The 12,573-nt window shown below is 39.6% G+C and overlaps 1 protein-coding gene across 2 annotated transcripts in view; it reads left to right on the top strand.

Annotated features, from left to right (window-relative positions):
- Positions 1 to 12,573, top strand: part of LOC104590200 (reverse transcriptase-like protein) — a 59,087-nt gene that overhangs the window by 36,839 nt on the left and 9,675 nt on the right. For both annotated transcript variants that reach the window (XM_010248761.3, XM_010248762.3), the window contains exons 9-10: positions 5,803 to 5,858; positions 7,539 to 7,667. In XM_010248761.3, coding sequence (XP_010247063.1) covers positions 5,803 to 5,858; positions 7,539 to 7,667 — 185 coding nt within the window. The remainder of the gene's footprint in view (positions 1 to 5,802; positions 5,859 to 7,538; positions 7,668 to 12,573) is intronic.

Below are 12,573 nucleotides of genomic sequence, written 5' to 3'. Positions count from 1 at the left end.
GCAACTAACCGAGCTTTATACCTCTCAATAGATCCATCTGCATTATGCTTCACCGTAAATATCCATCTGTATCCAATTGGTTTCTTTCCTTTGGGCAGATCAACTACCTCCCAGGTGTTGTTTTTCAACAGGGCATCCATCTCAGCTTGCATTGCATCTTTCCATTCCGGGACGGATAGGGCTTCTTGCACTGTTCTTGCAATAGGGACATTGGAAATGGAACTAAGGTAGCACCTGTAGGTAGGAGATAGGCGATAATAGGATAAAAAATGGGAAATACAGTGGGTTGTAGATGTGGTACAATGTCGTTTCCCTTTACGGACTGCAATCGGAAGGTCAAGATCATCTGTAGAAGGTGAAATGGTTGGGACTGTAGTACCTGGACCTGGAGCTGCAGATGAGATTGTGCTGGCCTGGACTGCTGATGATCAGAATCAACTTGCCTGCACCGCCTGTGATAGACCTTCAACTCCTGATCCCTCTGACCACCCTCACCATCGCAGCTCTCCCTCAACTCCTGATCCCTCTGACTACCCTCACCATTGCAGCCCTCATCACCCAATGGAATAGGTAAAGGAACTGCCCCACTCTCACTGCTCTCCCCCTGAAGACAAGGACTCAAACCATTGCAACCCTCATCACCCAATGGAATAGGTAAAGGAACTGCCCCACTCTCACTGCTCTCCCCCTGAGGGGAAACCCGAGGATAGTAGGGTGTCCCCTCAAAGAAAGTGACATCCATGGAGACAAACTTCCTCCCTGAGACAGGATCATAGCAGCAATAACCCTTTTGAGTTTGTGCATAACCAAGGAAGATGCATTTGGAGGCTTTGGGTTCGAACTTGGAGTGATGGGGTCCGAGAAGCTGAACAAAACAGGTACAACCGAATGTCTTAAGGGGAATAGAAAACAAGTGCTCACGTGGGTGTAGGAGGGAAAAAGGAGATCTCATATCAAGGACCTTGGAAGGAACCCGATTAATATGGTATACCGCCGTGAGGATAGCATCTCCCCAGAAGCGGATAGGAACATTGGAAGTAAACATGAGACTTCTAGCTACTTCCAAAATGTGCCTATTCTTCCTCTCGGCAACTCCATTCTGCTGAGGTGTATGAGGGCAAGAGCTCTGGTGGATAACCCCATGATGAAGAAGATAAGATGTCAATGATTTAGCAAAGTATTCCTTTGCGTTATCAGATCTGAGAACTTTGATCTTGGCATCAAACTGGGTTAGGATCATTTGGTGAAAATTTTGGGTCAGGGAAGGTACTTCATCTCGTGAACGCATGAGATAAACCCTAGAAAAACGGGTGTGGTCATCAACAAATAACAAGAAATATTTGTACCCACCCATGGAAGGGATATGATAAGGCCCCCAAACGTCAGTATGCACAATATCAAAAGAATTATCACTCCTTTTATTACTCAATAAATAAGGCTTTCTACAATGCTTAGCAAATTCACAACTTTCACACTGTAATTGAGACAACTCAATAGACTCAAATAAAGCAAGAAACAGACTTTGTAAAGACCGAAAAGACAAATGACCTAATCGGTTATGCCAAAGCATAACCGGACTCACACTCTGAGAAACAAAAGACATCTTCTCAACTGACTCTCCCTGACGGAACCTCTCCCCTAGCAGATAGATCCCATTCGTCTCACGGTTAGTCCCAATCACCTTCTTCGTCTCTAGGTCCTGAAAAACGCATCGATCAGGAAAGAAGGTTACTGAGCAGTTCATATGCTTAGTAATACTACTGACTGAAAGAAGGTTAGTATCAGGCTTAGGAATATGCAAGACAGATGACAGGGAAATAGTATCTGATAACTTGATGTCACCCTTTCCAGAAATTGGAACAAGGGAGCCATCTGCAATAGATACTTTATCCCTACCAGAAGACAAGTGGTAAGTAGTAAACAGTGAAGGCAAGCTAGTCATGTGATCAGATGCACCTTTGTCTATTACCCAACAAGGTTCAGTAATACCTGGAGCTGAGGCATGATAGGCTGAAGCTCGAGTACCTGAATGTGCGAAGGTAGATGTGGCAAAGGCTGATGAAGACTACAGTGGCTGAACTGAATTCCCAACTTCCTTTTCTAACTGCATTAGGGCAGCTCGAACTGCAGCTAAGGTCTCTAAAGATGTTCCTTTTGTGCCAGATGAGGATGTTGAATCAGTGTTCACTGCTACATGAGCAGTGCCCTTCTTGCTTGTCAACTTCGCAGGAACCAAGTGAGGGTGCAGTTTCCAATATGTTTCTTTTGTATGTTTTGGGCTTCTTACAATGTTCACACACCACATCCTTCTTGTCTTCCTTCCTCCTGTCCTTCTCTGAATCACCCCCTGATTTGGGTGTGACCGCTAGAAAGGCTGGTGTGGGGGGCTGCGGTTGCATCATAACCTTCCTTCTGGTCTCTTCACTGTGTACAAATGAGTATGCCTGAGAGAGAGTCACACTGTCTCTAGTCAAAATCTGTTGCCGTACAATATCATACTCTGAATTTAGGCCTGCCAGAAACTCAAATACCCGGTTTGTCTCAACCTGCTTTCTATATATCTATGCATCTATGGGACTCTCCCACTCAAGAGTCTCTAAGTGATCAATCTCACGTCACAGGGACTGCAAGGTAGAGAAATATACTGAAACCGGTCTCTCTCCTTGTTTAAGATTTTTCACTTCACATTTCAATTCATATGCTCTGGCAACATTAAGGGGTTGGGAATAAGTTTCTTTCATAACATCCTATTATCTCCTTAGCTGTCTTTGCCCACAAATAATTCCGACTAATATGAGGCTGCATGGAATTACACAGCCATGTCATAACCAAGTAGTTTTCTTGAATCCACTTGGTATATGTCGGGTCTCCCTTGGGAGGTTCTTTCATCTCTCTCAAGAGGTACCCTATTGGGCCCATTCCAAATAGTTTGATCCATCAAACTTTACGGTCGTAATCTGACCACCCATCTCAGAAACACTACCATAACTGATGTTCCCGAGGCTGCCTTCTGCCTGATTTTTAAACTCCATTTCTGTCAAGTCTCAAAACAGCACTTGGACTACCAATCACAATCAAAAAACAGTATGGGCCTGATCTGTCTTCACAGTGTATGTGCACAAACTGAGATAAATCTGAACTGAAACCAACTAGCCAACAGAACAGTAGCTGTCCGTAGAGCTCTAACCCCTTAGGACTCTGAAAAACAGCTTAAAATAGGTCTGATATGCTTGGGAGAGTTAGGGTTTTAATCAGTCCTTAAAGTGAACAATTCAGTTGCACAATCCAATCAGTACTGTGTATATAGATTTGCAGTAGGGTTAATAAGAAACCCTAGAAACTGTATATATAAACCACACGGTTCAGTCAAACACTAGGGCTTGCTGCAAGATCACTTTCAAACCCTAGAGTAGAGAGAAACACAGTTGAGACAGTTCGGCCTAGGGTTTGCTGTAAAACCCTAGTGAATCGAATAGAGAAAACCCTAGAGTGGTTCGGCCTTCCCCTCCAGATAGGTCCAACCTATCTTCTCTGATATAACTTCTTAGAAAGTAAATAACTTACAAGGAAAAATTGTTCGCTGCCTTCTAGGGTTACCCGAACCCTAGTCTTCTATGATCCTTCCTGACCACCAACACTCTGCAACCCTAACAAGTTTCCAATAGCTGCTAGCACTTCTGGCGATCTCCAAGAATCAGTCTGCGAACTCCTCCTTTTCATCTCCCTGTCCTAGGAGATTCTCATGTGATCGACTGGTATTAGGCTCACATGAGAAACCCTAATTTGGCTCTGATACCATGTAGTTGATCAAGACTGCTATCAGTCTTGATCACTAAGAAACTTCAGGTTCGAAGAGAAGAGAAAGTGAAGGAGGAGAAAGAGTGATGAGAGAACAGTAGAACACAGGTTTGAAGAGAAGAACAGAATCTCAAAATTCTGCCACCGCCACTTTTAAGTTAATATTTATATGTTATGCTAGTTACATGAAAGGACACATCTGCCCTTGGTGTTTACATCATAACACATAACAATATAAAACTGAAAAGTAAATGACAACTAGAATAACAGAATAATAAATTGACCACAGCTGTGACTAGATACATTCTACCCTACGGATAGCGTGGGACCACAGCTGTGGGGCCCACATCAATGTTCTCTACAGCATATAAACTGGACCTCCCTATGACATCAAGATCACATCCTGTATTTCATCTCTTTATTGAAGAAATGGCCTAGGCCAGGAGCCATTACAAGTGCTACATTACCCACATTTTCAGATGATGGACAATTACGGACTGAGCCAGTCCACATCATAGACTTCAGGTTGGTGCCCCGTGGCGGTAGGGTCATCCCAGAAGCACTAGTTGTATGGTTTACTCTTCCAGAGGAGGGCACCACCTGGGAACCTTACCTGGATCTGCAAAAAAATTTTCCCACTTTAGACTTTGGGGGCAAGGTCTCTCTAAAGGAGGGAGGGATTGTTAGGATTGCTGGAACAGAACAACAGAAAATGGTTAGTCAGTTTTACAAGAGAAGGCCACGTCAGCTTCCTTGTATAATAACCCAGCCAACTGACCAGCAACTTGCAATTGTTGAAGACAACTTTCTACAACTGGCACAACCACTGTAACAGAAAAAGAAATTAAAGAATGTAACTGAGGGAAGCTCTATAAAAACGGTACAAATAATCAAAGATATGAGAAACAAGTCATTCAGCTCATACAACCCCTCTCTCATTCTCTCTCTCTCTCTCTCATTCAGGAGGTTGGCTCCCTCGAAGAGCCCTGTGTTAGGCAGGTTCCTAACAATGTACTTGAAAGTGACTCCAAGGAAGGGAGTTCTATATGCTAATCTGGCATATGAAGATAGAAACATGTATTAATGAAGATGGAGCTGGTTTTATTGATAATAGGTGTAAATATAGCTATTGTACTTTTGTTGGGGGAAATCTTTTCTCTTGAAGGAGCATGAAGCAGTTAATGGTGGTTTGGTCTAGTATAGTGGTTGAGTATAAATTTATAAATCGATGGCACTGGTGTGTCTTAGAGATTTTATGGTTGCACAATCTTTTGTTAGGGAACTTGTGATCACATTTGAAGATGCTGCATTGTGATTATAAAGTTGCATTAAATATAGCTCGCAATCTTGTCAACATGATAGAACAAAGCATATAGAAGCTATGATAACTGGATACCTGTAAAAGAGTGCTGTGTCATCTTGGATACTTTAACTTTTAGTGTAAGTTTCAAATCTAATACTGTTTCCAGTCATGTCTTTTCTGTATCAAGGTAACTTAGTATAAAAGCTAATCAGCATTTTAGCTAGTGAGGGTTGTTTTTGGAGAAATTTGTTACCATTTGCCAAATAAAAAATGCAGTTGTCTAATGCTCTCACTAAGGGAGTAGTTAATCCTAAGTTGGAATGTAATCTTGGCAAGTTGGGCATGATAAATATATATGCTTAGTTTGAATGGGAGTATTTGATACTTATTTCTGTCCACTAGGGGTATTTATGTTGTTCTGCTTTAGTTATAAACTATCATTTTCAAGGCATTTAGGCATTGCCTAGGTGACAAGGTGGCATTGGTTGGGTGCATCTTTGTTAAATCTTGCGGTTTTGTGTGTTTTTTGTAGCATGGTTGGGGTAGAGCCCCAGACCCCCAACCAAGCCCCTTGAGGAAAGCCCAAACAAATACATGTTAGGGCCAAATAAATAATGAAGATTTTTATTTCAATATTTTATTTCATATTGGCTTTACTTTTTATCTGGACCATTTCTTAATCAATGTTTTTACATTTTCAGATTTTTCCAAGTGATGTATTCATAGGCGAGATTGTTGATGCTGCAAAATCTTTTTGGTATGTTTATGTTGGAATTATTTGCAAATTTAACTCTCAGATTGAAAGTTTGAGACTTCTGATTCTGTAGAATTTAAATTGTGAACATGTTATTCATTGAAGCATACTAACTATATTTCTGTTATTGATAGAAAAACTTAAATGTAAGTTTCATCCTTCTTCTCTTGCTTCTGGAAAAATTGTGGGTTAAATGTTCTTTTTCTTATTTATATTTTATATTTTATATTTTTGAGCTTCTAGTGATATATTTGGATTTTTTTTGGCATAATTGCCCCTTTTTGTTTTGGGTGTAGGGGGTGGTCCAAGGTTCAAAGTATCGATACATATCGGGCCGTATCAACCAATACGTATCGTATCGGGAGCTTCCCGATACGTCCCTATAGAGGGTGTATCAGGGTTACGACCGGTTTAGGGGGTGGACGGACCTTAAACCGACCCCTCTGAACCAAATTTGAAAAAAACTAAAAAAATGAAAAAAAGCTATCGATACTGCCCAATACGCCTCTACCGGCGTATCAGGTGTATTGATATTTTGAACCTTGGGGTGGTCTACTATAAAGTGTCTCTTATGCTGGAAGCCTGCTAAATGCTTCTTTGATATTAATACAATTCTAATTTTGTTGGTAAACTAAATGTTGGAATTTTATGTCTTTTATTTGTGGCCTAGCGGATATTTTTATTGTTTATTCATTTTATGTATTTAATATTTTTTTGTTTATGTAAATTTGTTATTATTTCATTAGGTTACTGGATTGATAATTAGCCAGAAACGATGACATAAAGTACATCATCTAATGATGAAATTAACCCAACACATGCAATTTAAAAAAAATTGCTAGGAGATGCTTAATGGGTTGGCTTTTGAAGATGGTGTGTCCTGCATGAATGTTGAATGAGGAATTACATGGAATTTGTACATTGACTTGTTTTATACACTATTCACATTCGTAGTTTCATACTCATTCATGGCATATGACTAAGACATATGTGTTGGACTGATTTATTTGGTCGGTGGAAACTAATATAATCAGTATTATGGGCTTGGTGTTACTCCAGAATATTTCACACCAATTTAAGTGCACATGGTATTAGTTTGTTCCAAATATGTATAGTATGTATGAGGGGGTTGTGCATATGATGACAGGTGGTGCTGATCAGTTGTACAGTATGTGTGAATTCATGCTGTGCATTTATTGAGAGATTGCTTGCTGATGAATCACAAGAATTTATATAGGTTGTATTTCATGTTAAGAGTTCCGAGAGTTGCATGTTCATCATGCATGTGCCCCTTAGACATGTCCAAGTTTTTGTGATGTTGAAGCTTAAAATCATGTGCCAAAACTTTCTTTGAGGGAAGATTGAAAAATAGTTGCAAACTTGCATTGTATCTCTCTTGGTGCAATTTGTGCTAAAATTTTTGATTACTTATGTTTGAATTTGATATTTTTATTTCTATTTATTAAGCCAATGGAAGCCATATGCATATGAATTGAAACACAAACAGTTATGAATTCATATGTGGATAGAAGGTTAGAAAAACACACATAATCTTGGGAAATGTGATATGCTGCACTTTGATGAACTAAAGACTTATCACTTGGATGGAACAATCACCAACAACATATAATTGATTGGGTTTCCTTTAATCTCAATATGATGTAACCCTTGTACTTCTTCCAGGGAGTTCTTTCCATCATTATCAACTCCAAAGTTAAGATCTTCCTTGGAGTGGTTTGTAAGAAAAGTGCAGGATAGAATTCTTTTATGCACTCTAAGGCAGTCACTAGTGAAGGTTGCAAACAAATCAAGGTTTGATTTTTATGTTTTACAAATATTCTATTTTGTTCCAAGTTCCTATCCCTCTTTTTTTTTTTTTTTTTTTTTTTTTTTTTTTTTTAAATCATGAAAACACTGGATGAGTATAATGGCAGCCCAGTGCATGAGGCTCCCGCAATGTGGGGTCTGGGTGGGATAGATGTACACAGCCTTATCCCTGCATATACACAGAGAGGCTGTTTCCAAGATTTGAACCCTGGATGAGTAATATTGCTATTTTTAGTTTTAATTCTCAACTTCTTATGTTTATTCTTAAATGGGGTAGATTTAATTTATTGAAGAGAACTTTTTGATTGATTTCTTTTGATCCAAATAACCTAATCCATTACATTGCAATTTCTAAAAGCCCATGCCACAAGAACACTATCTATATCCCCAAACGCTTATTATTTCGAAAGAAAGAAACCAAATGATTATTATTTTTGCAAGGCAAATTAAATATTTATTCAAAAGTTTAAGTATAGTGATGAACAAATGCACTAAATCCTCCAACAAAACTTTACAATTTACCTCCCTTTATATCCCAAAGTAGCAGCAAAGCAGTTACAAACAAATTCCTTTCTCTTACAAGATGAGAAGTATTTTAGAGCAAGAGGACAATCCATAAGAAGATTACTCTAATCACATAATTGCAAAAGGATCTTTGTCTTCTAGATGGACAACTATACAACAATAGAAGGCCATTACACATTGTTGGTTCCAGCCATCTGGGGTCTTGGGAGGGGTGGACTAAATATACACCTAAACTTTGACATGTTTTTACATAAAATGGCCATTCTCATTCTTGAACTCATATTTAAAAACTTAACAGGCCATAGACAATGCTAACTGAATTGGTAAGGTCTCTGGGTAGATGGAGTGGAGACTTGGGACGAAATCCCACTGTTGTCACTAGGGTTGGGGGGGGGCGGGTTATGGATAGGGGGATGAGTTGGCCCCTATTGTGTAACCCCATGAAGAAAAAAGAAAGCCCAAGGTTTTACCGTTACAACAAATAGTGGTTCCAAGGTTTAAAATTTCAATATCATATGACTCAAAGCAGAAAAAAGACAAATGGCCAAATCTTAGATGCCATAACATGACTCTATCAATTGATTCTGATGAAATTGACTCCAAAGCTACTCCATTAGGTGGCTCAAGACTTTTATCAGGTGTATTAAACAAGTATATTTCGTTTGCCTCATGGTCACTTCCAATCGTCCTCTAAGATTTCCGGTCTTGAAAAACACAATGAGTAAGGAATAAGGTTACACTACAATTCTTTGATTTAGTCAAGTTACTAATAGATAAAAGCAATGTTTTTGAACCGTCGTTGACCAGACAGTCGGACTGTTCGGCCTGGAAACCGTCCAAGCAACCGGTTCCGTTTAACCCCTAACCCATTCTTGGGTCAAGTAAAAAACTGTTGACTTCGTCAGAAAACTGCTGACCCGAGCGGTCGAACTGTCGACTCATTTGACCCGGCCAGCGGTTTGCAATATAAAGTTGCAGAGAGGAGAACTAAGATCTGAGATCCAGTCTGAGACACGAACTCAGATCTGGGATCCGAGAAGAAGAAGAAGACTACAAGTGTTTTAGAGAAATCGATCTCAGATATGAGATCTGAGATTCGAGAACTCAGATCTGAGATCTGAGATCTGAGCGATCTGAGATCCAAGAACTCAGATCTCAGATCTACATCTGTTGTCACCGTCTTGCCGTCGCCGTCGTCGGTGAGCATCGAATCATCCTCCTCCTCTTCTTTCTTCCCTCCTCTCCTTCCTTCTTCTTTCTTTTTTTCTTTCTTAGCCGACAATAGGTCTCCTGGCTTTCTCAGCCAACATCTCTTCTTTCTTATATGAGGCTTGCATATTAGGGCAAATCTCATATAAACATTTGCCCTAATATGAAATACACCTGCAATAATTCAGATAATATAAAAAAGTAAGAGGAAAGGAAGAAGAGAGGTTTCAGTAGTAGTTTGTGGAAGAAGAAGAGAAGGGAAGAGAGAAGAGAAGAGTTCGATACTCTCTCTAGCCCCCCCAAGATGTGTTTTATTCTCTTAATTCCAAACTGAATACAATTCCTTGGATTCCCTTAATGGGGCAGCCAACACTAAAGAAATAATTAAAAGAAAACATAGGAGGTCCATAACTAAAGGAACATAGCTTAAAAGAAATAAATCACTAAGGCCTATTCGGCCCATTCTCACTACACTCCCCCTTAAGCTGAGCATAGATGCCAATCATGCCCAGCTTGCTTACATAATGCTAAAGTTTTTCTTTTGGAACTCCCTTAGAAAATCTGCTAGTTGTTCTTTTGACGCAATTAAAGGAAGCCACACCCCTCATGAAGCCACTCTCTCCCATATAAAGTGTCTGTCTACCTTGCTTAGTTCTATCATGCTGAACCGGGTTGTGAGCAATCTTAATAGCAACTTGGTTATCACAATACAACATTAGTGGCTTATCACATGAAACACCCATCTCATCAAGGAAAGATCTAAGCCATAACAACTCAGAAATCTCATGGGCCATAGTTCTATACTTTAGCTCAGCTGAAGACCTAGCAACCACTAATTACATTTTACTTCTTCAGGAAACAATATTTCCGGCTGTCAATAGCCTGATGTGGATCTTTTATCAACCACATTACCTACCCAATCAGCATTTGTATATGCTTCTACCTTCATGTGGCCATGTTTAGCAAATAATATACCCTTCTCGGAGGTTCTCTTAAGATAGCATATTACCCTTTTTGTAGCAACCATGTGTCTCTAGGAGCATGCATGAACTGGTTGATGACACTCGCAACGTATGAAATGTTTGGATGAGTCATACATAGATAAAGAAGATTCCCCATTAGTCTTTGAAATACTCCCCTGTCAGTTAAAAGCTCTCCATCATTAGTTAAGAGTTTATGATTCACATCAATAGGGGTGGAGGCAGGTTTAGCACAAAATTTTCCACTCTTAGTAAGATCCAACACATACTTCCTCTAAGAAATAAAAATACCTTCTTTGGACCTAGCAACCTCAATGCTAAGAAAAATACCTTCTTGAGTCTTTAATCTCAAGTTCAGAATTGAGGAATTTTTTGAGAGCATCAACTTTTTTTGTATCACTGCTAGTAACCACAATATCATCCACACAAACAATAAGAAATGTAATAAGAGTATTTCTCCTCTTAACAAAGAGGACATGATTTTATTGAGTCTGAGTGTAGCCAAATTGAACAAGAGCAGCCCTGAACCTGTCAAACCAAGTATGTGGAGATTGTTTCAGGCCATAAAGTGACTTCTTTAATCTACACACCTTACCTTGCATCTCTTTACCATACATACCAGGAGGAAGGGATGTATATGCCTCTTCAATGAGATTACCATTCAAGAATGCATTCTTAACATCAAATTAATAAAGATGTCAATCACATCTCATTACTAAGGATAAAATACTCTCACAAAAGTCATTTTAGCAACTAGAGAGAGTCTCAATGTAATTTATTCCATATACTTGGGTATATCCCTTAGCAACAAGATGAGCCTTATATCTCTCGATTGGCCCATCTACATGATACTTGATAGTGAAAACCCACTTGCACCCAACAGGTTCTTTCCCAGTTGGCAAGTCAACAATGTCCTAGGTATTATTTTTATGAAGTGCTTCCGTTTCAGTCCTCATAGCATCCCTCCACTCTGGTTTGGCTAAGGCTTCTGACACTGACCTTGGGATGGGTTAAGAGGAAATAGAGTCTAGAAAGGAATAGTAGGATGTGGACAACAAGCTTTGGGAAAGATGCTTGGAAATGCAATGAGCTGTATATTTCTGTTACCTTTTCTCAAAGCAATGGGTAGGTCAAGGTCTGGAAACAAAGATGCTGGTGGTGGAGATGTCGGATATGTCATCTCTTTAGTAATTGGAAGCACTTGAGACTCAACTGGAGGTGTGGGATCAACCTGTGTTTGCCTTGGCCTTTGCCTCTAGTACTACCTCTGTAAAATAGGATAAGTGGTAAAAACTGGAGAACTAGTAGGAGTAGGAATGAAAGACCTTAAAGGAGAGGATCCCTCCACGGGAATGGGGGTAACTGTGGAGGGCTCGACACAAGACTCAATTGGAGTTGGCAATGGAAGGGATGGAGAAAACAATTCAAGAGATCTCTCCTCAAAAGGATGACTATAAAAATGGATCGACTCTGCAAAGATGGCACCCATGGAAACGAACCAGGTACCCCTAATAAGATCAAAACAACAATACGCTTTCTATGTGGAGGCATAACCAAGGAAGATACACTTTTGAGCATTGGGTTTAAATTTATGTCTCTTGGAACTAGGAATGTGGACATAGCCAGTGCAACCAAAAACCCATAGAGGAATGGGGAAAATCTCAACACCAGGAAAGAGGACTCCAAAAGGAGACTTTAATCCCAAGACTCGAGAAGGCATACGATTAATAAGATAGGTATCTGTTAAAATTGCATCACCCCAAAACTTCACAGGAACATGGGTAGATTACGTTGATGGACACATTTTGTTGTTGGTCATATTGTGACTTCCACAATATGTTTGTTTTTCCTCTCCACTACATTTTGTTGTTGAGTACGGGCACAAGAACTCTGATGGACAAGCCCAAATTTCTCAAGATAGAAGATAAGGTCCTTCACAAAATATTCCTTAGCATTGTCTAGTCAGAATATTTTGATGCGGGTATCAAATTGAGTGAGTATATATATATATTCATGGAACTGTTGCACAAGCTTAGGCACTTCAGCATGAGAGCGCATAGGTAAATCCAGGTATGTCGTGAAAAGTCATCAATAAACAGGATGAAATATCTATAACCACCCATACAAGATAAATGTAAGGCCCCCACACATCAAAGTGAACAACATTAAAAGGAATA

Source organism: Nelumbo nucifera, chromosome 1 (assembly GCF_055504915.1).
Source record: "Nelumbo nucifera cultivar China Antique chromosome 1, China Antique-T2T, whole genome shotgun sequence".
Taxonomy (NCBI): Eukaryota; Viridiplantae; Streptophyta; class Magnoliopsida; order Proteales; family Nelumbonaceae; genus Nelumbo; species Nelumbo nucifera.
The sequence above is the reverse complement of the archived record's forward strand: the minus strand, read 5'-3'. Positions and strand labels throughout refer to the sequence as shown.